This window comes from Eutrigla gurnardus (genome assembly GCF_963514095.1).
Source record: "Eutrigla gurnardus genome assembly, chromosome: 20".
NCBI lineage: Eukaryota > Metazoa > Chordata > Actinopteri > Perciformes > Triglidae > Eutrigla > Eutrigla gurnardus.
Genome location: NC_139931.1, coordinates 5,707,624 through 5,731,510, shown reverse-complemented (window position 1 = coordinate 5,731,510; position 23,887 = coordinate 5,707,624). Strand labels below are relative to the sequence as shown.

Here is a 23,887-nt window from a genome sequence, read left to right as displayed (position 1 = left end):
ATTTTTTTCAACATATATACTGATTTTTTTCTTCACTTTTTTCAACAAACTATACATAGACTTTTTTTCGACATACTATACTATGTCCTTTGTAGCAGGATTTTTTCACCATACAATACTATGACTTTTTCACAGAAGGAAGGAATAGATGCTTTTTGATTTTATTTTACAAAGAGAGCTACTTAGAAAACATAGAAATAGTGCAATATATATGCATTTATACAAACACCAAAAGAAACAGAAGAAAAAGTACAGTCAGATGACACGAGTCCATGGTCACCATCCAAATCGATTCACCAGCTTGCTCTGGTCGTCCAAATCCTTCTGAACCTTCTTCCTCATGTAAAAGATGGGACAATCCCGACTGTAGAGGAGACAGGAGGGACAGTGTTAATGTACGCAGCCATTTATCTGCAGTAAACACACAGTAATAGTACATTTATGCACACATGCTGTACATGTACCTGGTACAGAGCACATCCTCGTGGAGGGAGCCCTGACAACGCTGACACTGAGTCCACAGGCGAGAGAAACGCTCCTCCAGTGTGTTGAGGTGAAAGATCTGTATAGAACAACCTAAATGTTAATGTCACTGAACATGACAGGGGAGAATTATACTAGTTTTAAAACATTTACACCTTACTTCTTAATTTAATGAAGAAAACCCACACTTTCAATTATTAAGTCATCTTGCCTACCTCTTTTTGGTACAGTTCAGACTCTTTCTTCTTACAGAAATCGCACACAGCCGCTGCAATGACACAAGTTGGATTACACAGATATAAAGCTCTTTAGCACTGCTGCCACCAAAAAAGGAGCAAATAACCTCTTAAATAAGTTAGTAAATAAGTCGGCACAAACCGTCCGTCTTGAGCACAGCTTTGCAGCCTATACAGGTGCTCCTCTTCTGAGCAAACGCCACGAGGCCCCCGATCTTTGCGGTCAACACAGTCTTACAGCGCGTGTGGTCGCCCTCTGAAATGAAGCACAATCACCAGCAATATTAAGTTTTAAAGCTTGAGAACATAACACATGCTAGATGTAATTTATTTAACTAGCACATATATATTTAATTTATTTTGGGACACAAGAGAATTTCTGCACTTAGGGTTAGAAAAACATTTCAGTAGAGTTACATTTGTGTGTGTGTGTGTGTGTGTGTGTGTGTGTGTGTGTGTGTGTGTGTGGTGTGTGGTGTGTGGTGTGTGGTGTGTGGTGTGTGTGTGTGTGTGTGTGTGTGTGTGTGTGTGTGTGTGTGTGTGTGTGTACTTACTGAGCAGAACATTCTCTGCCTTGCTCTCTCCCAGGATGGGCTCAAATATTCTCAGCAGGGGCTTGGACAGCTGATGTTCCAGGTAGTATTGTGTGTCAATGGGAATGTTGTTCTCCAGCACGTAGATTGGGTCCTTAGGTGACATGCAGAAGGATCAGGGTTATCGTTGGGTTAAACATAAGAAAAGGTGGATACACAAATTAAATCATACGATTGAATATGACTGAGATGACACTACAGACCTCCGACTTCATGTATGCCGCTACTCCCTTTGCAGCCTTTATGATGACGTATGGAACTCGGTCTCCCAGGTTCGGGGCGCTGCCAGCATCCCTTTTCCTCATCCTGTAAAACATCAATATTAATGGGTTTAGCTCACCCACACCACACACGAACATTTTTCCTTTGAGTATTATTTAGCCAAGACGTCTCAGTGTGTGTTCACAGACCTTTCAGCCAGCTCCACATGTGCCTGTTTGGCAGAGTACTCCTGGGCAGTGCGTGTTAGCTCCTTGGTGATTACAAGCTGGCTGATGTCGACGCGGTTGCACAGGAGATCCGAGATCACTTCTTTAGCATTAGCCACAGCACCCTGGGGATCCCTGACAAAATAAGAGCTGGGGTTACTTTCATAACAAATTAACAGCTCATAGTGCAGGTCAGGGTAGATCGAAAAAACAACGTGTGTGTGTGTGTGTGTGTGTGTGTGTGTGTGTGTGTGTACCTATCAATGAGGATTTTCTGCAGAGAGGTGTTTATAAGATTTGCCACCAGAGGGCAGTTATCTCTGCGGACAGTTTCAATGCCTTTACAGTCCATCTTGTCATGCGTGTCTGCACTGGCTGAGAAATAGAGGCCTGCATAACGCTTCTTGTTGATCAGCAGGTATGGGTAGTACACCTGTGGAAAGGACAAAGACCTCATTAGCTGAGAAGATGCTCAAACTCTCCTGTGGTCCCAAAACCCAGCTCTTACATTTTGGTTTCAAATTCTCAAAAGATGCTCAAAGAAATGCTCAAATAACAACTTCCATGGTGAAATTACTGGCGTAAGTGCTTCGATAATTAATTTGGACAGAAAAAGTACCTTTTCAAACTCCAGTTTGATGGGCGGTGTGAAATGGGATGACACCCACTCTGCTGCCTCCTTCCCAACATCCATGGCCTCCCTCACTGTGGCAACTCCGAGCTTAACCATGACGGAATCTGTATCCCCATAAATTACCTATAAAAGACCATTTTTTTAAATTAAATACAAAAAGCGGAGCCATCAAAAACATCAGATAGTAGGTCCCATACCTTTAGTCAACTCAAAAATCCATAACAGTCAGTCATTCTTGATCAATAATGCCAATATGAAAGGTAAACCAGCAACAACAACAGCTAAATGCATTTCTCACCTTGGCATCACCTTGGTATCCATTGGAAAGGGTGTACTTAGACTCCACCAGCTGTTTGGTTTGCTCAATCATCTGTCTTCCAAAACCTGTGACACTCTAGATGAGAGAAAAAAAATGGTTTCAAAATAAATTTCACCAAATTATCTGCAGTGCTGGAATAAGCTTTCATTGGCCATGGAGCAAATTCAGAGACACATTACAGGCCATAACTTTCAATGCCTTAGAAAAATATGATATCCCAAAATAGCTCATGAAGAAGGCAGCAGATGTTTTCGTAGCTCTAATAGAGAGTGTAACTAAGTAGGTCAACCTTCCACAAAACGACCTGTAGTGGTTCATCTTTACGATTACAGTAAGTTTTTGTGATTTCCTCCTGTTGTGTGGTTTCCATCTCACTGTTAATCTATGCTCTACATCATTGTTGTTTACCATCTGTGCTCTGACTTCACATCTGTGCAGAATAGAGGGAAGAATGACAACAAATCAAGGGGCAACAACTTCATTTAGTATGAATAAAAACAGTTGTGTTGGACCAGAATTGTGAACATTTGATATGTTAAGAGACAGCCTGTTGTTTAAGGTATTAAAGAGTAATGACCACACGGGCAACTAACCAGCCTAGGCTAATAGCTATGTAGTTTGCACATTGACGTTGGCAGTGCTCTTTTCCCTGGTTATTTGTTCTGTCGCTCGAATCAAACTAATGTGCAGGACATGTGTTCATTCACTTAAGATTAGGAGACTAGCAGGAGAGCTAATTTGGGTTGTTATGTAGCAGGATGCTGTATGGCTCAGTATGACAGGTGCGTCTGCTTTGCTTATGACAGAGAGGGAGGCAGATAGATCGATAAAGAAAAACCTACACTTAAATGGTATTACATCAAATCAATGCAAAACAATAGTCTTCATCATGAAATTAAAGAAGAACACAGGAAACAGACAAAAAAAAAGACTGAACAGCATGAGACCCAGAGTCATGTGCTCACCTGTGAAATCTCTAGGCAAGGCAGCTTGCCCACCTGAGCACCTGTGAAGCCATAGACAGAGTTTGCGCTGATTTTGAGGGCCAACTGTCGGCCGTCCAGCACCTGCCTCTTGAAAGGGTCGGTCTCCATCTTTAGCTCCGTTTTGGCCCTGTGGACCAGCAGTGTGTCAGACTGGTACACCCAGTACTACAGTAGTAAATCTGGACATTATCATTATCATTTCATTTTGTGATATATTGGAATAATTCAAACCTCTTCCTGGCAGTCAGCAGGTTCTCCAGGATCTCAGGTAGAAGTCCTTTCCTCACAGAGCTCTTCACAAACATATCACCAGTCGGAGTCTTAATGAAGTCCTCTGGTGAGAGGCTGAATACAAACAACCGCTTCAGATATTAGCTCATTAAATTAACGGCTCATTAACGGCAAGAAAGTGGCTACTTTGTACTAACTACTTTGTTTCACTTGTCCAAGTGGGAACTAGCAGGCTGAAAAAACAAAAGCACATGTTTGTGTAGACATAAAAAGAGCTGCTCACCTCTGTCTCTCCGCTGAGCCCTTCTGCAGCAGGGTGGTGTAGCACAGATTGTGAGCCATCATGATGGATGGATACAAGGAGGAGAAATCTAGGGTGGCAATTGGAACGCTGTAATACCTAGACAGAGAAGAAGGTGGTGATGGAAAGGAAAATGGAAAACTTGCACACACCAAACCATCAACAACAAGAGCAGAAAGGAGTCACACAAACGGCAGACATAAATACCCTTTTTCTGGCTCAATGACAGTCGCTCCAGTGTAGTCTTCTCCTCCTTCTGTCTTTACAACTGGCATGACCAGGTCCTGTTTCATGGCCTACGCAGGAATGGACAGGCACTTAACATTTCTGTCCTTAAATCTGTATGCACACATATGTTCCTGGCCCCTGTGTCCGTCTTTGTTACCTGTCGCAGAAGCTGAGAGACGACTTTGATCTGCTGTCCTCTTGAGAGCAGGTAGGTGAGAGGCACACCGGTCACTCTTGCCATCTCCATGTAGTTAATCACACACATTAGCTTCTGCAGCAAGCGCAGTGGGAGGTAGGCATCTTTCAGGCAGTAGACGGCCAACCGACGACGTGTCTGTTCGTTACCATTCTGTGATGGGGAGGGTTAGGAAAAAAACAGCAAAAACTCAATACGAGCATTTTTTTTTAATGTGTGAGATCCTTGCAGAAAAAAACACATTTAAATATCGATATGATTGAATGTTCTTAATGATAACCAGACACTTTTAGAAACAAGGTTACTGGTTTGTGCTTTACCTGCAGATCAGTGATAATGGAATGTTGCACATCCTCTTTCTGTTCTTGCAGGAAGTGGAAACTCACAGCATTGAGTGTGTACGAGCGCAGCTTGTAGTCCCTGAGGAGAACCTGAGAGAAACAAACCAATCATTTTCCTGAAAACATTCTTCCCCAAAACAATGCACCAGATACTAACTGTGTAGTAAGGTTGTGATTTCTGTTGCTGTAATTGGAGCTGACCTGCAGAAGATCAAACTGAACCCGGCCCTCCATGTTTATGATCTTGTTCTCTCTGCGGCCCATCTGCTTGCTCTGGAAATTTAGGTCACGCAAGACTGATTTGATGCCTCGCACTCGGCCGAGGTAAGGAAAGAGATTCACCTGAACACAAAAGAACATGTTTGATTGAGGAAAAAAGGGGAGGGGAGAAAGGAATATCAGACTCCAAATAGAAAAGGCAAATCTCAATATTTCTAATACAAATACACTCTTCTGGAGGCAGTGTTTAGGTATGCATTTCCATACATCTGGTGATTATAGGACGAGGTATTGCATGAAAGTGGTGGATAAATGTGGCTCCATCTAACCTTTAAAGCAGCTGCCCTGTTGAGCAAGTAGGGAAAGTCAAAGTTCTGGATGTTATATCCTGTGATGATGTCTGGGTCCACAGTCCTCAAAAATTCCGCCCAGCTCTGCTCACACAGACATCAACAGAAACACAATGACATTATAAATTATCAACAAAACAAGGGTGCATGGAAATGGCAGAACATCTATGTTTTTCGGTGCCTTACTGAGGCCAGCGTGTTTACCTGCAGCAGCTGTTTCTCCTGTGTAAAGCACAATATCTGGGAGCCCACGATGCTAGAACAGGACTGGAGAGTGAACACGGTGCGTATGAAGGGCTCCGTCTCACCCTGCCGCTGCACCATAGACGCTATCTGAATCACAGGGTCTTTGTCTGCTTCTGGGAAGATTCCTGGAAAGAAACGTGTTGATGCCAGAGTCAAATTCTGCATTTCCTTTTCACAAAGTATGATCAGGCCTCGTACACAAAATGTTTGCGAGGGGTAATAGAATGTATGAGGTCTAATAAGAATGTCCGAAAGAAAGAAACTCACCTTTTCTTCCTGCACACTCGATGTCAAAGCTGAGCACCCTGAGCGGTGCGATCCTCTGCCAGTCTCCCTCTGCAGGGTGACTAATCAGATCTGTCCATCCCACATCCACCTCATACTGACACAAGGACACCTGGAGGACAAAACAGGTGGAGAGGATTCATGAACGACATTAGTTAAAGCCTGACAGAACCAAATTTACATGAAGGTCATTGAAGGCACTCAAAAGGAAAGTGAGCTGATGACCAATGTAGCGTAATTGTTGCTGTGACAGATGTTAACTCGACCTACCTTGCCTGGGTGCCGAGCATCCGATGCCCCCATGCTTTTCTCTTCACGCACTCTGTACTTGCCTTTGGGAAGTTCAATCCAGCAGCATCCCACCACATCACTGTCCACCATAAACCTGAGAACACGGAGAAGAAAATGTGGCTTCTACTCAACTGTTTTGTGAAAAAACAATTAAAAACTAACAATGATTGTCTCCTAAGGGTTGATTTTTCCTCCTTCTGTGCTCATTGTGTGACCTTTTTTTCCACATTTTAATAATTAGATCTTCAAATTGCACAAAATTCCACAACTTTCTTTGTAAAGCAATACTGGTCTGCATTGTGTGAATATGATCCAGTCGCAAACAAATATTTTAACAAGATGCTCAGTGCTTCCATCTCCCCGTCAAGTTATCAAATCACCTTTACCGATTTTATATAACACACCTTATCTCAAAATCTATGTTGGCCTCATAGGCTTGATAACCCTGGATGGGGAAGTGTCCAAATTTGAAGCCCTGCTCCAGCAGTCTCTTTGCTGGGGCGATGAGACGAGGCATCGCCATGGTTATCCGCAAAAAATCCAGACTCCGTTTCCCATGGTAACCATACATGTCTGCAGGAAAGAGAAAATAAAGAATTTAAATCCAAGAATCATGATGAAAGCCTAATTTTATGCACTGTGTGAGTACATTTATTATCAAATTATTTGTAATTAAGATCAGCCTTCTTGATTCAAAAATAATTTGATCAAACATGCTACTTGTGAGTGTTAAAGAATGACTTTACATACTCTCTTTGCGGGAAATGTCCACAGCCAACACTGTGACAGAGATGTTGTCTTTATTGGATCGCATGTCCTTTAGGACGACAGAGTTCAACTCTCTTTTAAATTCACCCAGGTCATCAGCCTTGAATCCTTTTCAAAGAAAGCAGAAAGTGGGAAATATTGTAAAAATTAGTAAGAAATAATCATTTTAGTCCCCCAAAACTGAAACTATGAAAATTGACATGCCCTAAAGAGAGAAATGTACTCTATTGAGCAACTTAAAATAATTGTGCTCACCAGTCGGTGCAGGAACATAGAAGTACGGTGCAAATCCGTGGATGTGGCAACACACGCTGTTGCCAGCGTCCGTCACCCCAAACATTCGAATGATTGGGACGTTTCCCTGTATCTGACCAGGCATGCCAGCCACCGTTGCTCCTGCATAACACAAACGTGGAAACAACATCCGTACCATTTCGTCTCACATGCAGTAACGGCATTTGAGAAGGTGGACATGTTCTTCACTTTATTTTAGATCCAAAACAGCAAAGAAGCCAAGATAACCAAGTCATCTCTGATAATTACCTAAATAATAGTCGAGATCAATCTGCTGGAACACCAAATTCCCAGATGTCGGGTCCAGTGAAGGAGCTTGAGGCCGCCGCCAACGAGGGTTGAGGTCTGCTGAGAAGAGGTCCCCTGAAGAAACAAGGTGATAAGACAGACATAAAACCAAAGTGAATTATTTATCATCACAATGGGCCAAGTAGAACTAATCAGAATCATCAGAAGTTGGAATGATAGCCTGGATTGATTGCAAATTAGTTCCACAGAGCACACGCTTGAATTCCTAAGTTATCCATCCAGCCATCAGGGTATCGTTGAGGGTCATGGCAAAGCTGGAAGGCTAAGCATGCCTAATTAACTCAAGACATAACTGGATTGCCAATGCAACCATTCAGACTGATTTGTTAGAGCTACCGGCCACACAAATGAGTCACTTACCTAAAATGAGAAAAATCACACTGTAAAATAAACACGATTATTATTTTTTGTAGCTGTGGATGTTTAAGAAAATTACCAGCTTCAGTATGTGAAATATAGACATTATATAGAACAGTTTTGATACAAGTATGCATGTCATTTACATAAAGTAAATAATCTCCTTCTAAAGCAGGAAAACCATTGTGCAATACGCACCTACGGGAATAACATCATGGCCGGCCTGCCCCTCCCTCTCCTCCGTCTCCATATCTGCGTCATCAAACATGGATAATTCCTCTTCAAAGTGCGATGGACTGTCCTCCCATTCTCCAGCTGGTTTACCCCGTTTGGCCTGGGTCGCACCAGCCTTATACGGGCCACCATTGCGTTTCTTATAATCCATGCCTGTAAGAAAATGTAAGGGGGCAGAACGCACGTTAGTGAAAACTGAAACTTAACTTTGTTAAGCAGGCAATGATGATATCATAGCAATAGTAGTAAACAGAATCAAAACAAGAAAATCCAACTGTACAATTGGAAGAGCTTAACAACTACAAAGAAAGCTAACATTTTGATAATATACATCTGAAAGGTTAGGCTGAACAGAAACAATTTGACTGTGTTTATGTTATTGTTGCTTGTCTATGTATTCAGTGGATGGGATTAAGTGCAGCAGCGAGATAAAGGACAGAATTAAATCGCAATTAACCCTCCATATTCCACATAATACAGCCATGTAACTAGCATGACTGCTGCTTAACTGCTAACTTCACACATCACATTATACAGTTGCCATCACAACTAGCTTAGGTACTAGTTAGCCAAATATCAGTTAGCTATCCAATACTTTCGATTCGGTGTGCAACCTGTCCACGTGTTAATGCTGCAACGTTTCTCTGCCGGGCGTAATGAGCCAGTATTCCGGCGACGCCGTTTACGTGGAGTTATATTCGCGGAGGGATTGTTATAACTCTTGTAGTGAGCAGGAAGCTAGCATAGCAAGCGTAGGGTAAACACGCAACAGTCTCGCGCCAAAGCTGATCTTACCACAAAACGTAGGACTGATCTCGCCGTGAAACCTGTCAAGACAACCGACGGAAAACCTCTGCAGAAAGTATAAAAGTACGACTGTTACTTCTCGTCGACAACACCCCCTGGGTTCATCACAGCTCCCGCCACTCTGCTTCAATTTGTGAACTCTCACCGACGAAAGCGCGGAAATTTTCGTTTTACGAGACCCAACAGAAAAGGAGTGGACAGTGACGTCACGGACGAGGCGGGAACTCGGCGTTGCTGAAGAGGATGTTCGACGCTGTTTTGACTACACCTAGTGTATCAGAAAGACCGTGTGTTCCCGGCAAATTTACGTCACGACGTACGCAGCGGCGAGGAGAAAACCGGCAAAAAGGGTGGGGGGCGTATTTACTCTATCTAATAATAAGAATTTGCACAAACCAAACGCTTTATTCTACATTTTATTGTTAAAAGTAAGACGTTTTATCGTTGATAGTGTGCCTATTATATTCATTATCATGTAAATGTGTTCAGTGAAACTCACTAACTTCACTTACATAGTGAAGTTACATCATTATTATTATATGTCTTGGGATTTTAACGATACTGCAGTAGAAGGAAGGCAGCGGTGTAAAAGTCCTGATAATGGGATGACTAGTCGTCCATTCACTACAGAGTTGAGTTAACTTCTATGTTGGTGAGTTAAATCAGTCCTAACTGACCTTAAATCAGTCATCAACAGATCAGCCTTTTGTAATCTAGTGTAATAGTTATCCACAATTAAAAATGGTTACTAAATAAAAGCAACTGTGTTTGTGTGTACTGATCCTTGAAAGTTGTTGAGGCTCTCCCCCCTCCAGAAACACATAAACACACGGTCAGAGGTCGCGAGCCAACATCTCTGAAGCTGGCAGGAGGATAATGCCGTGCTCAGTGGCCCCTCGGCTGTGCAGATCTTTACTGAAATCAGGGGTCTCGGATACTGACAGTCTCCCACGCTTATTTTCAGGGGATTTACCAATATATTCTGTGTGGTGAGGTGTTACATGCGTAGAAAGTGTTGGTGGGTTAGACAGATAGCAGCCAGTGGAAAGGGATCGTACAGATCACAGAGATATGTCGAGGGGTTGGGTGTCTTAATGTCACTGGTCACGTTGTACTCTCAAAACTATGCTCTCACCCTTAGAAGACATTATAAATAACTCTCCCCCCTCCTCATTGAGTAAAGGAGAAAAAAAAGAAAAAGTTGCCCGGTTTCCCATGACTCCCCTCTTTTGTATGGATGAAAAGAGAATTCACCATCCACTGCAACGCCCCTAACCTGCGCTCAGCCAATCGCATCCCTCGGCTGAGGAAGACGCCCGGTTCCCGTCACGTTGAGCGCAGAGGCGCAGAGGAGGCCAATAGGAATGGAGCTCATTAATAATGTGGCAGCAGAAACCCCGCATTCACCAACCCAACCCTCTTCCTGCCTGCGTGCACGAAGCCATGGGCGTCTTCTCCCTCATCTGACAGCAGACGCACCAAACCAATGTGAATCGCTGGCATTTAAAAACCACGCCCCCTTCCCTCACTCTCCGCTGGTTACATTTTTTTTTGTTTTTTGTTGTTGGATTGACTGCGACAGCTGCCAATGTGTTGTTCATCTTCGTGAAGTTGTGACAAAAACCGAAGGGTGAGTCGATTTCTTGTCTCTTTTTTTTTTGATTGTCCATAATGATAATACTTCCTCAATACACGGGGGCGCGCATCGGGACGGTGTGTCCTTTGCGCGCGCCGTCAGCTGCAGTGTGTGCCTGATGTCACGTTCGCTCCTCAACCCATGAGCAAACGTATATATACATATACAGCACCATGCATGCGTCAGTGGTCTGCTGTTGGGTTTAACGGGGCTATATTCACCTGTGGTGTCGACGGCGGACGCTCAGCGCGTCCCCACTCGCCTGGCTTGGGTCTTGTTCTTTTACCAGACCTGTAGGCCCACTGGGCAGTTCAAAGCAAAAAATATCAGTCAACTGCTATGACATTGGCAAGGGCATGAGTGGCAGTCATTTATCATGGAGCATCATATTGAGTGGCGTCCCAAGCAAAGTGAGGGTTCCCCACCACATCCCGAGGGAATCCCAGGGTTGTCCCTGAAGAAATGAGCTGCAGATCAGTTTCAGCAATTTGGTAAATTGGTATTTGGTGTATGTGGTGTTATCATGTTTGTGGAAGGATCTAGATGCTCTATTTAAGGTAGTCCAGTGTGCATTCAAATGAAGGAAAGTTTCTTCGAGAATGTATCTATTCAATTTGAGGATATTTATCATGCTTGGACAGTGACTCTCCTTTGTCCAGTGCTATCAGGAGCACTCCAGCACAGTATCTGCCCCATGGTAGAAGAGTCTATACCCAGGTTGAATTTCTGATGAGCAGTATAAACACCAAATTGTTGACTGGATTGTTGTACAGGTGGACGAGCATTTCCCTCTCTATGTGTAACCTATTGTTTGTGCACTGGATGTTTTTCGTAATTGTCCACATGTCTCAATACAATTTCGACATTTTTTTAGTCATCAAGTGCCAAGGCATGAACGGCTGGATCAAGTTTGTACCTGATCCATGCCCTTAATTCTCACTTCCTGCATCCTTACCCATGCCACTCCCAATTGTTCAAAAAGTTGCACCATTTTTGCAAGTAGGAACTTAACACAAAGTTGTATTTTGATTGATGAGTAATTCAACTTTTTCTGTTGCAGTAGGCATTGACAGGACTTATGCTCTTTATGTCTGGTGTAGCAAAGCAGTTAAGATTTTACATATAGCAGAGACATGTAGTAGACTGTGTGTGTGTGTGTGTGTGTATGTGTGTGTGTGTGTGTGTGTGCTGAAGCAGACCATCTCTCAGCTAGGCTACAGGTGTAAACTTCTAGTCTTTATATTTGGTAGTCTGGGGCATGCGCATAAGTTGGTTGTGAGGGGCCTTCAGATGGCCGGCCTCCCTAAAAGAAGAGCTAAACAGTTGGCCAGGTACTGCTCAGTCTCAGTTATTATTGGTAGCCGTTCAATCTGGAGGAGACGTTGTTTTTTGTATCCTTAAATGTCTGTTTTCTATCTGACCTGTAGGTCATTTTGTATGTAACTGCGTTCAGCTGCCCAGGCGTTTTGTGTCTGACCGTCTTCCATTGTCAACTGCACTGGCAGTGTTTATGTCCCTTGTGCAAGAACCCTTGTACTTCTTTATATGTGGGCATAAATAAATATTTAAAATGTGTGTGTGTGTTAAAAGCAGTTGTAGGCAGAAGAAGCCCTTTGACCATCTTAGATTATAGACGGAGCACATACTGTCAACACACAGTCACACACATATATATAAGTTGAATACCTATAACCTAATGTACTACTTGAGTTTTGTGTGTTTGCACAGGGTTTCCTATAAGAAAAACCAAAGGTTAAGCTTATTAAATTACAAGAAATGATAATGTGTGAGATAATGTTTTAAACATACAGTATATTCCAATTTTGAAGAAGAAAAAAAACCATACATTTTTTTAATTAAATCTTGTGAGTTACATCAGAGATAATTGTAGTAAAGGAATTGAGAAGGGTATATTTCACAATAGTATAACGTAATCGTCTTGTGAAATGCGTGGATTCGCAGTTCGTTGATGACATACTTGAGAAATGTTGGTCAAGAGAAAGTTGCGTTATCTAAAAAAAAAAAAGGTGTAATTTAAGCTGGAGGTTTCCCTGATAGTGTTATCCAGAGAAACTTTACATCCATACATTTGAGAAAACCAATAAAGTCCTTCAGCGTTTGTCATCACAAGCAACTGGTTTAAAGCCAGAGTTTCAAACCAAATGTAATGCATGTTTTTTTTGTCCCAAAGTTAATATAATATGGCTTTGGAAAGAAATAAAAACATAGAAAAGGTGTCAATCTGAGTGTGACTTGCCCACATTTCAAGAGACTTTTGGTAAAAAAAAGGTCAATAAGTGACAAGTACATCATGTACAGTGAATGCACATGTGGAAGCTGAGTGTGTTCTATGTTTACCCAGCATGCCGCTGGCTCGCAGCCTCTCTGTCACGTCCCTGTCAGGACTGGAGGAGTGGGACGAGGAGTTTGATTTGGAAGACGCTGTTCTTTTTGAAATTGCGTGGGAAGTCGCTAACAAAGGTTGGTTTACGTGTATAAACACTGAATGAAAATACATATTGAATAAACGTATTGTAAGTCGTAATATGAGTATATGTATATAAATATCAGGTTGAATCACATTATATCTTTTGTCTGAACTTCGTGTGCGTACATGTGGCATGTTTGCTGCATGTGTGAAGTTGGAGGCATCTACACCGTCATCCAGACCAAAGCCCGTCTGACCGCGGAGGAATGGGGGGAGAACTATTTCCTGGTGGGTCCTTACGTGGAGAGCAACGTGCGCACTCAGGTGGAGCTGATAGAGCCCACCAACCCCGTGCTGAAGAGAACCATTGACAAGATGAACTCCAGTGGGTGTAAGGTACTAATATACACAGTGTATATATATACACACACACACATACGCCTCAGAATTAAATTTGTACGCTAAACATAGTCGGAGGGCTTATAGAGTGAGGTTGCTGAATGTGAAGTACACTTTTTTTCAGCCGTCTGTCGCTGACCACGTCCCTAAACCCAGTGACATTTCCTCTCAAAGGTTAGAGGTTATATCAGTGTCTCACTGTCTCTCTCTCTCTCTCTCAAAAACACACTCCAGAAATAGATGACTGTGCTGTGTCACTCTAGAGTTTCTGTGGATTTATGGGTCACGACAAGGAGTTTAGAAGCTCAGAAACAGAACGCAGTTAGTGTAGCTAAAAAAGATATTTTGGTCCTGTATTAGTACATTAAATCATGTCAGGCATTCCAGGTTAGCCATACTTGAAGTGATATATCGATTGCAATTCGGCAACACGGCGTGCGGCCATTTAAAGAAAAAAAAATGTAAGGAATAAAGTGATTTTCTCACCCTTTTCTCCATTTCCCTGCAGGTCTACTTCGGGCGCTGGCTTATTGAGGGCAGTCCCTATGTCATTCTGATTGACGTCGCGTTCACCGCCTGGTCTCTGGACAGCTGGAAGAGTGAATTGTGGGAGCTTTGTGACATTGGCGTGCCGTGGTTCGACCGCGAGGCTAACGATGCCGTGCTGTTTGGCTTCCTGACGGCCTGGCTTCTCGGAGAGGTCCGCAGCAAGAAAACTGTGACAAAGTGATAAAAATGGAAATGTTTTAGTCGTGTGAAAAGAAGAGGATGAAAACTGCATGTAAATGTGCAGAAAGAAGACTCTAAATCATTCTGTAGCTTTGAAATGTCAAAACCCTTGAAGATACCTGAAAAATGTCTGTTTTAATGCGTGTTAATGTGTATGTCTTGTCCATATTAACCCCGCTTTCCTCCATATTGCAGTTTGCGGCCCAGAGTGAGGGGTCTCCACACATCGTGGCCCATTTCCATGAGTGGTTGGCTGGCCTGGGCTTGGTGTTGACTAGACAGAGACAGCTGCCCATTGCAACCGTTTTCACCACTCACGCCACACTGCTGGGACGATACCTGTGTGCTGGAAATGTGGACTTCTATAACAGACTTGCTGAGGTACGTTTTGTACCGTGTAATATCATGTAATATCACAAACACAAAAGTTCATTTTGACTCTTCTGTATGTAAATTAAAAGTACATAATCAGGTATTCAACAAGTACTTCATCAACTCGCTCACTTGTTTGTGTTCAGTTCAACGTGGATAAGGAAGCAGGCGACCGACAGATCTACCACCGCTACTGTATAGAGCGGGCAGCTGCTCACTGTGCCCATGTCTTCACCACGGTGTCACAGATCACAGCCATTGAGGCGGAGTACCTGCTCAAGAGGAAACCAGGTGTGTGGAGTTGATTCAGTGTGTGGAATTCAGAAGCTTCCTTTCTTCATTTGTCACTGGCCTTAGCTGGTCTTTTTCTGACTGCTTTCTTTCTGAATGTTTCATCAATTTAATTAGATTCTTTATGTTTGAATTTGAGTTTTTGTCTCTGGGTGTTGCGTTTAATGTCCTTAACCTCTCGCTTCACACACAGACATCGTCACACCCAACGGGCTCAACGTGAAGAAGTTCTCCGCCGTGCACGAGTTTCAAAACCTCCACGCTCAGAGCAAGAATCGGATTCAGGAGTTCGTCAGGGGACACTTCTACGGGTCAGATACACAACATAACATTATAAAATCACATCACATGAATGTCCTGATTGTTAGTGCTACACTCGTCCAGCTCTTGTGACAGATTTTAACTTGTGTTTGACCATCAGGCACCTTGACTTCAACCTGGACAAGTGTCTGTTCCTCTTCATCGCTGGAAGGTATGAGTTCTCCAACAAAGGAGCCGACATCTTCTTGGAAGCTTTAGCCAGACTCAACTATCTGCTGAGGGTAAGGTCAATAGAAGTGCATGTGTGCACATCTGGTGAATCTTTGTTATGATATTGCAACCCCCATGTTCTTGTCACTGTTGCAGGTCAACCACAGTGATGTGACCGTCATTGCATTCTTCATCATGCCAGCTCGAACAAACAACTTCAATGTGGAGACCTTGAAGGGTCAAGCAGTCAGGAAACAGCTTTGGTGAGGATTCTGCTAATCACTCCTTCATACTTGACTTTGTGGAAAAGTGTTTAAAGTTGTCTTATAAAACTTCTCTTTGTTTTCATCCCTGACAGGGATACTGCTCAGACTGTGAAGGAACGTTTCGGAAAGAAACTTTATGAGTCACTTCTAGTGTAAGTTGAAAACTTTCAGTCTACTTCATGAAGTTTCCCATCAGACCCAGATATATCTACATTCTAAATCTGTCTAAAATATAAACGTGATGTTTAAACAAGCTGGTTGAATTTAGTCGTGTTAATAAATATCCAACTGAAGTCTTAACAAAGCTGTTTGTATCAGTGGGCAGCTGCCAGATGTGTCAAAGATGATTGACAAGGAGGATTTCACTATAATGAAGCGTGCCATCTTCGCAACTCAGAGACAATGCCAGCCTCCAGTCTGCACCCATAACATGCTGGAGGACAGCAGCGACCCCATTCTTAACTGTGTCCGCCGCGTCGGCCTTTTCAACAGCTCTGCTGACCGTGTCAAGGTAAGGTCAGCTGGCAGCTGTCCATGGAAGCAACAAAACGGTGTTGTTGTTCATCCAACGTGTCTGCATATATCTATACACACACATAATACGTTTAATTTGCAGGTTTCGGGGGCTTAACACCATAAATTTAAAGGCATCATAAACATTACTAATAATATATTGTGTATGTATGCAATATCATTTAATTTCAGGAGGGCTCACGATTCAAGTTTCCACAGATTATCACTCCTTATTGTGATTTTTACGGCACAATGTTGTGACCAAGAATTACACTTTGCTGCTCACACTGTGTGCCATAATAAAAACTGATACTGAATGGGTTCTCCCTACTTTAGATTATCTTCCATCCTGAGTTCCTTTCATCCACCTCTCCTCTACTTCCAATGGATTATGAGGAGTTTGTTAGAGGCTGCCACCTCGGTGTCTTCCCCTCTTACTACGAGCCTTGGGGCTACACGCCAGGTATGACATGCGCATGCCGACAACGTGTATTTATGCGTGTAGGTATACCATATAATATTAAACTGTTAATTTGTCCTTGTTTCTGTCACCGTCAGCTGAGTGCACAGTCATGGGAATTCCGTCAATCTCAACTAACCTGTCAGGCTTTGGCTGTTTCATGGAGGAACACATAGCAGACCCCTCAGCATATGGTGCGTTTCTCAACCTTTATCTGTAAAGTTCTCAAAGTTAGTCATTTAAAATAACTGACGCTATGTTTCACATGTGACGTTTCTGTTTTGCAGGTATTTACATTCTGGACCGGCGAGACCGGGGGGTCGACGAGTCTTGTAACCAGCTCACGTCCTTCCTGTTTCAGTTTTGCAAGCAGAGTCGGCGCCAGCGGATCATCCAGAGAAACCGGACTGAGCGTCTGAGTGAACTCTTGGACTGGAGATACCTTGGCAGGGTGAGATTCTTAATTGCAGAGACTTATGTTTTGTTTGTGATAACTTCAAGATGAATTAATGTCGTTTTTTTCTGTTTTCTACACTAGTATTATATATCTGCCCGTCATATGGCCCTGGCTAAAGCCTTCCCTGAAACATACATGTATGAGCTTCATGAGCCCACCTCGGTAAGTTAACCTAATACTTCATGTTGTTTATGCATTCATTGGGTTGAAATCTTTACACGTCCACCCACTGTTTTGAGATTCTGATGCCTTTTGGTTCTCGCCCTCAGACCTCGGGTTTCCGTTACCCTCGACCAGCCTCTGTGCCTCCATCTCCGGCTCTGTCCCGCCACTCTTCCCCCCACCACAGCGAGGCGGAGGACAACGATGAAGACGAACGCTACGACGAGGATCTGGAGGCAGAGAAGGACCGGGTGAACATCCGCCAGCCCTACGCCCTACCGTTCAAAAATAAGTCTCCTGTTGTCCTGGGAGCCAATGGAAACGGCGATAGTGTCACAAGCGAGAAAAACTGAGACGCGTACAAATACATACGGTACATGCAAGACATCACTAGTGAAACTTTATCTGTGGCAACTGTTAAAGTCATCCTTGTACTTGTAAACATGAGTGCAGTTGTGTGAATGCGGGTGATACATTTAATATTGGCTTGTTGTGGAAAATTTGCATCACTGTCAGTGTCTTCCCAACCTGTTCGTACCTCAGAATTTTTAGAAAATATCTGTCAGTTTGATATGTTTAGGTATAGTTTCAGTTACACCAGCAGTGCAAGCATTGGTTTGCTTTGTGGAGAAAATGCAGCTGCTAGAAAGGGCTTAAAAAAAAACAGCTCAATGTGGGGAAAAAAAAAAAATCAGGATTGCTGGATTTTTTGGAGTTTAACACTGAAAAACACACTGTCAGTCTAAACTAATAATAGAGGATTATTTTTGAGTAGCTAGAGGAGATTTTATACTTGATTCAAAGGTGGGTCAAAGCAGGGAAAAGAACAAACCTCCTTTTTACCAGATTGTAATCACTACACAGTTGCTGCAAGTACCGACAAAGAGCACCTGTTGTTTTTACTTGTGTTTGGCTTAAACGTGCTACGATGATGATGGTGATTTATAGCTTCAACTCCAGTGTCCACCTTGTAACATCTTTCTCTTTCTTTCAAATGCCTTGTTTCCTACAACACTTCCCAGAATAGATATAGCATCAGAAAACAAAAAACAGCTGTTTTTTTTCTTATTTTTGTGAAAAACTGCACCTTATTGTATCACATCCTTTCACTGGCGATCACCAATGAACAACGCTCCTCTTTAACCGACTGTGCGCTTGTGTGGATTATTCCCAGGTTTGCCTGTTTCGACAAGTATTTAATGGTGAACGGAGGTGAGACAAAGAGGGGAAAAAAGGTACTGCGATGGTAACAATGTTTAAACTGTGAAGGAGATAAGAGAGAGACTATTTATCTGTAATGGCAGAAGGAAAACTACAGTCACACTTCCTGTAAGAGTTGCATTAGATTAACTAATAATAAAGTTTAAATATATATATACCTATTAGTGTTTTTACAAATTATCACGTTTTCTCTGTTCTTTGTTTCCATGCAGTTTATTGGAGCACATAAACCCAAGGGTCTGTGGGTTTTCATTAGTAACATATTGATCCAGTGACACCATCAACACAACTGATTTGTGGACCTTCTCATGTGGCGTTCTTGTCTGCTTCAGCACAAGTAAACTCGGCCCCCGTGACCTTTGCAAACTGTATGGAAGCAGAATATTAACGGAAAAATCAGACACTTCACTTATTTGAGATCTATTTTTCTGATTTGTACACAAACGGTTATTTTATGACACATTAATTACATCAATGTCTCCAACTGACTCCAGTAGACAGTGGTGGAAAGTACTCAAGATACTTGAGTATTTCCATTGTACGGAATTTTATAATATAAATTTAAGCATTAGTACACTTTTACTTTTATTGGGGTACTTTCAGATCCGGTACTGACCATGCAGGACTCACCTTGTAAACTATTCCAGAAGGAATTGTATGTTGCACTGCCAGTTACAGCCCCGAGTTTGGCTGGATTCCTCCTCACTGTGTGCACGGAGAAGCCCCCGGGCCCGGTCACTTCCACCTCCACCACATGATAGTCTCTTAACCTGGGGCATGAAGAGGTATGACAAGTCTACTTTAAGCATATATGAAAGGCTACATCAGGTCACTCAGGTTTTTAAGAAAGACTCACGCTGTGTCAGACACAATCTCTCCCTGAACACCGGTAAAGCCAAGTGTTCCTGCTGCCACGGCTGCCGCCGCCATGGTGTTAACGTTGTTTGGAGCTAAGGGGCACAACTCTGCCACTGAGCCTCTGAATAAAACACGTCTGCCCTCTTCCTCTGTCCAATCAGAGAGGACGTCTCCTGTCAACCGGAAGCAGGACGGATGCTTGGACATTCTTATGAACAAAGTCTGTGAACAAATCAAACGAGAAGAAGTATAATCCGAACATAATAAGGCTTACCAGAAGACACTCACATCCTGAGTACTAGAATAAAATAATAGTTTATTTGCCATTTGCAAGATACACCTTCATTTCAAAATTCTAAACCAGAACCAGAAAAGCGACCACTGTTACCGTACCTTCAAGCCTCCGCTATCATTCAGCCTCTGGATGTCCTGGCCTCCCCATAATGCACCACTGGGGACGTAGAGTGTCTTACCATACTCCTGAGCCGCCTGACGCAGCTTCTGGTTCAGATCGGGATCAGAGAGGGCAGAAGGAGAGCCCACCTGGGAGGAGAAATAAAGGCACAAAAGAGGATGTCAAGGATGAGTTTAAATGTTTTCTAGTTATACTGATTAAGATGAGCACACCCTGTCATTATTCTCATCTGTTTAAGTCTTGTTACAGGAGCAAGGACATTACAGGCAAATGATTTATCAAGGCTAATTTATTTGTGTTTCGCAGCAACTTTATTGCCCACAAAAACAGGAGAAACTCACCATGAAATGAGATTGAGACAGAAAGTGAAACCCAAACTCTTTCACTATCTGTGGATGGCACACCTCTACAATCACATCACATTGCCTGTAAAACAGTTAAAAAAAAAAAAAGATGTCATGGAAATGATATAACATGCAAACACTGGCGTTTTGCATATGGGTTTGCTTATGTGTGTATTTGCACCTGTCTGCAAAGGATGAGAGGTCACCCAGTATGAGTTCATCAGGAACTAAACCTTTGAGCTTGTCAGAATTTCTGTTCCAAACGAAAGCCAGCGTCAGACCGAGAGCAGCTCCATCTTTAAGGATCCTCTCCACCAGATACTGCCCTGAATCACACACACACACACACACACATACATTAATAAGATGAACAGAGCTAAGCAAAAGACTCATAGTGACGTATGTCAGAAAGTGTGTCTTGAGTTTGAGGGGGCGTTTTCACCTAGATGTCCGTGTCCCACGACTCCAATCCTTTGGGGGGAGGAGCAGGTTGCCATGTCCTGTGCTGCCAAAGGAAACATCAACACAAAACAACATGTATGCTTTTGACCTTACTTCCTATCTTTTCCAGTATAACACTTTATATTTATTGCTCTACTCACCAGATAATCGCCCTAGCAGTGTTGAGTTACTTCCAATTTGAAGCCCACGACTCCAGGAATTGTGGGTATTCACAGTACAAAGTTTGACTCAGAGAGGCCATAGTTAATCATTGTTAGTTCTCCAAAGTGTGGAATGACATGCTGAGCTCCTCCTCGATCCAACCCCCCTAATTGACAGTATTGAACTGGCCCAGTCTGACTGCCGGGCCAGAGTTCCGGTCTGCGGATGCTCAAACGGCAGTGTTGCGGCTGAGGGCCGTACCGTCACCTGTTTTAATACGTCCATGATTCATGATTGGAACATCTGGAATTAAAATATGCCCGATGGCCAGTCCGCCCCTGTTGCTGGCGTCAACTCGTTGACCAAGAAGCTGCAAGAAGCAAACTTCCTTTAGTGTTCGTGTGTGTGTGTGTGTGTGTGTGTGTGTGTGTGTGTGTGTGTGTGTGTGTGTGTGTGTGTGCGTGTGTGTTTGTGTAGGAAACCAGGAAAACACGGAGTGGATTCCTATTGCTGTGGGTATTCTCTTACTCATAAAGTGGAGCGGATTTGATCGTGAAGTTAGACCCGTCATGCACTAATATTTTAATGGCAAATGTGTGTGTGTGTGTGTGTGTGTGTGTGTGTGTGTGTGTGTGTGTGTGTGTGTGTGTGTGTGTGTGTGCGTGTGTGTGTGTGTGCAGCCCCCCTCAATATATGGTGGCGACGCCCATGAGTGTGGCCATCTAGTGAACTCAAACAAGCAAAATGAAATCCCATTTTTCAAGATTATCACAACCAAACTGTCATATATTAAGTTTACTGGAAAAATAATGCAGATTTTCTTGCTTTCAGATATAATAGTTTTGAAAAGTGGATGGTGTTGGAGTTGCCAGCATTGACATACAGTAGAGAACTATCTCTTGTCATATTGATCGTTCATTTTTACAACACCTACAAGGTTTAGAGATCCAAAGGATTTCCCCTTTCTGGCCACTTCCCCACCATTCATTTGTTATTACCAACAATATTACGTAAGTAAGAAATCAACTTTCATCTCGTGAGTTTTCAACGTGTTCAACTTTGTCCCTCATAAGTTGATGTCACCAACACGCTCCACCTAAAGAGGTCAAAGGTCAGCCATTCGTCCATGAGAAGTCAAAGCAGGGAGAGCATTGCTTATCAGGGTGCAATCAAGCAGCAAGGATTGGTCCAAAGTTCATTACGTGAAATACCAACAGACAGGACAGAGGTTGGAGGCAGATGTGAACAAGAAAAAGAATGTCTGAGGATTACATGCGTTGGTAACCGAGATCGCAGAGAGAAGAAAATAGAAGGTGTTTGACAAGACAGGTTCAACTAAAGACGCCTGCTGCAGCCCACGACAGTGCCGACTCTGAGACGATGGACATCCTTGAGTCTGATGCCTATTTCAGGCGGCAGAGGAGAAACACGGTACCTAAAAATAATCAACTCTTACTAAGTCAATGGTGAACGTTGTTTATGTGACTTACAACAACATTCTCCAACAGAATATAACTGTCTAACTAATTCCTGTTGTGCTTTGTCACCCTGTTTCTTCCTGTTTCTCCCCCTCCATCAGTCCTGTGCTCTCCTTCTGTCTCTGTTGCCTTTCTTTTTGTCCACAGCTCTGTACTTCTACCTGTGGACACCCGACTCACCCGCGTCTATCATGTCTGCAGGTGTCAAGTCAGCACCGACAGTCTTACTGGCTGCAGCGGTGCTGAGCTGGACTGGAGGTTGGAGCGTCGCCGGTGTAGCGGGGGGGCTGCTCTTCTCTGCCGTGGGTGACTGCTGCCTGGTATGGCCTGAGCTTTTTCTGCATGGTAAGAGTGTTTGGACACTTGGAACCCATCGGCTATCAGTCTGAATACGAATGCACCTCAGGGGGTGGGGGGGGCGAGCGGATATCCGGCGTTGCCCGTTGGTTAAGGTCCGATTAGAGATGCAAAACTACAGCTCATATACGTGTATGACTGGATTGTTTCACAAATATCCTGAATACAATCTCGTTGCAATTCTAAACCAATAAAAAACCAAATCATCATTAGGCAACGGGACAACCAAAGCATGTTTGAACGTGATTGGTCAATACTATATTTGCATATTGCCCTTAAAATCTCACACATCTGTTTCAGGAATGGGTGCGTTTGCCGTGGCTCATCTGCTGTACTCACTCACCTTCCTCTCCAGTCGTTACACTCCTTATTCCTCTTCCTCTTCCTTGTGGACCCGTTTTCTATGTCTGATCCTGTTCCTGGTGGGAGGAGGTTTCTACATATACATATATCCATTCCTGCAGAAGGCGCCAAATTCTGATATACTGATTCCAGCTGTGGGGGTTTACATCGTCTTAATTGCTCTAATGGGGGCTTTAGCCATCAGAACCCGTCACACAGCAACACTGTTAGGAAGTGTGTCCTTCATGGTGTCTGACCTTTCACTGGCTCTCCAAGTTTTCAAGGTGACCGCACCAATGGAGCATGGTAACATTATTGTCATGGTGACATATTATTTGGCACAGCTACTAATAGCTGTGGGTGATGTAAAGGCAGTGGAGGACAAGGAAGACTTTGCAAAATGGAAGCGGTCCTAAGCAGCATCCCTAGAGTCTGAATTATCTCCATCAACCTGGTAAAATCCTAATGCTGCCTATAAATACTTAAGAGTTTCTAATCTCAACCTATCAAATACAGGGAAACCGGAAAATAGAAGGACCATTTTCTACTGCCACTACTGGCTAATGACAAAGACGAATTACAAGAGCAGCTTGCAAGGTCAAGATATTTTACTGTGTTTCCAGTTTGCATCAGAATAATCATGTCATTACATTTTAAATATTAGTCTACAAACAAAACATAAAGAAACTCCACAAATATCAGTTTTAAATTATGTGATTTGTGCAGCAATATTTAAATTTCACATAATCTATGTTTACATGTGGGTTATGCAGGTGTTGATGTTTTCCTATTGTGAGCCGGCCATTATATGTATATAAATACACTATGAATAAATGAATATGGTGTAAAAAGTAAACAATGGTGTCCATTATTCCAAGTCATTATTTAAGAGACAATTGACTAAAATTACTTGACTGTACACGTAACTAAACATTGGTATGCAACTATA

The 23,887-nt window shown here is 42.9% G+C and overlaps 4 protein-coding genes across 5 annotated transcripts; 2 read left to right on the top strand and 2 right to left on the bottom strand.

Annotated features, from left to right (window-relative positions):
- Positions 1-145: 145 nt before the first annotated feature.
- On the bottom strand, positions 146-9,274 carry pold1 (polymerase (DNA directed), delta 1, catalytic subunit). The gene is made up of 27 exons (XM_084036174.1): positions 9,125-9,274; positions 8,294-8,482; positions 7,679-7,792; positions 7,391-7,531; positions 7,118-7,243; positions 6,772-6,940; positions 6,347-6,461; positions 6,059-6,188; positions 5,750-5,916; positions 5,525-5,629; positions 5,178-5,318; positions 4,956-5,066; positions 4,597-4,788; positions 4,419-4,507; positions 4,194-4,310; positions 3,911-4,024; positions 3,659-3,806; positions 2,673-2,768; positions 2,360-2,497; positions 1,998-2,173; positions 1,723-1,875; positions 1,516-1,618; positions 1,274-1,406; positions 862-975; positions 699-751; positions 465-562; positions 146-364 (listed from the first exon to the last, which is right to left on the bottom strand). The coding sequence occupies exons 2-27, from the start codon at positions 8,478-8,480 to the stop codon at positions 277-279; spliced, it is 3,318 nt and encodes a 1,105-aa protein (XP_083892300.1). The 5' UTR covers positions 8,481-8,482; positions 9,125-9,274; the 3' UTR covers positions 146-276.
- Positions 9,275-10,666: 1,392 nt separating this feature from the next.
- gys1 (glycogen synthase 1 (muscle)) lies at positions 10,667-18,696 on the top strand. Its single transcript, XM_084036175.1, has 16 exons — positions 10,667-10,766; positions 13,135-13,253; positions 13,415-13,596; positions 14,108-14,299; positions 14,524-14,709; positions 14,847-14,991; positions 15,185-15,302; positions 15,413-15,533; positions 15,619-15,725; positions 15,821-15,880; positions 16,047-16,239; positions 16,578-16,704; positions 16,800-16,895; positions 16,989-17,152; positions 17,240-17,320; positions 17,428-18,696. The coding sequence occupies exons 2-16, from the start codon at positions 13,136-13,138 to the stop codon at positions 17,671-17,673; spliced, it is 2,136 nt and encodes a 711-aa protein (XP_083892301.1). The 5' UTR covers positions 10,667-10,766; position 13,135; the 3' UTR covers positions 17,674-18,696.
- A 42-nt stretch (positions 18,697-18,738) lies between these two features.
- On the bottom strand, positions 18,739-21,157 carry aspdh (aspartate dehydrogenase domain containing). 2 transcript variants are annotated; one of them, XM_084036177.1, is made up of 8 exons: positions 20,761-21,157; positions 20,601-20,658; positions 20,340-20,484; positions 20,156-20,240; positions 19,793-19,942; positions 19,398-19,621; positions 19,172-19,311; positions 18,739-18,907 (listed from the first exon to the last, which is right to left on the bottom strand). In XM_084036177.1, the coding sequence occupies exons 2-8, from the start codon at positions 20,653-20,655 to the stop codon at positions 18,870-18,872; spliced, it is 837 nt and encodes a 278-aa protein (XP_083892303.1). In that variant the 5' UTR covers positions 20,656-20,658; positions 20,761-21,157; the 3' UTR covers positions 18,739-18,869. The 2 variants fall into 2 exon arrangements, with proteins under 2 accessions (XP_083892303.1, XP_083892302.1); XM_084036176.1 differs by having other exon boundaries at positions 20,601-20,663; positions 20,761-21,156.
- Positions 21,158-21,437: 280 nt separating this feature from the next.
- Positions 21,438-23,828, top strand: tmem86b (transmembrane protein 86B). Its single transcript, XM_084037075.1, has 3 exons — positions 21,438-22,192; positions 22,341-22,584; positions 22,897-23,828. The coding sequence occupies exons 1-3, from the start codon at positions 22,142-22,144 to the stop codon at positions 23,352-23,354; spliced, it is 753 nt and encodes a 250-aa protein (XP_083893201.1). The 5' UTR covers positions 21,438-22,141; the 3' UTR covers positions 23,355-23,828.
- Positions 23,829-23,887: the final 59 nt, after the last annotated feature.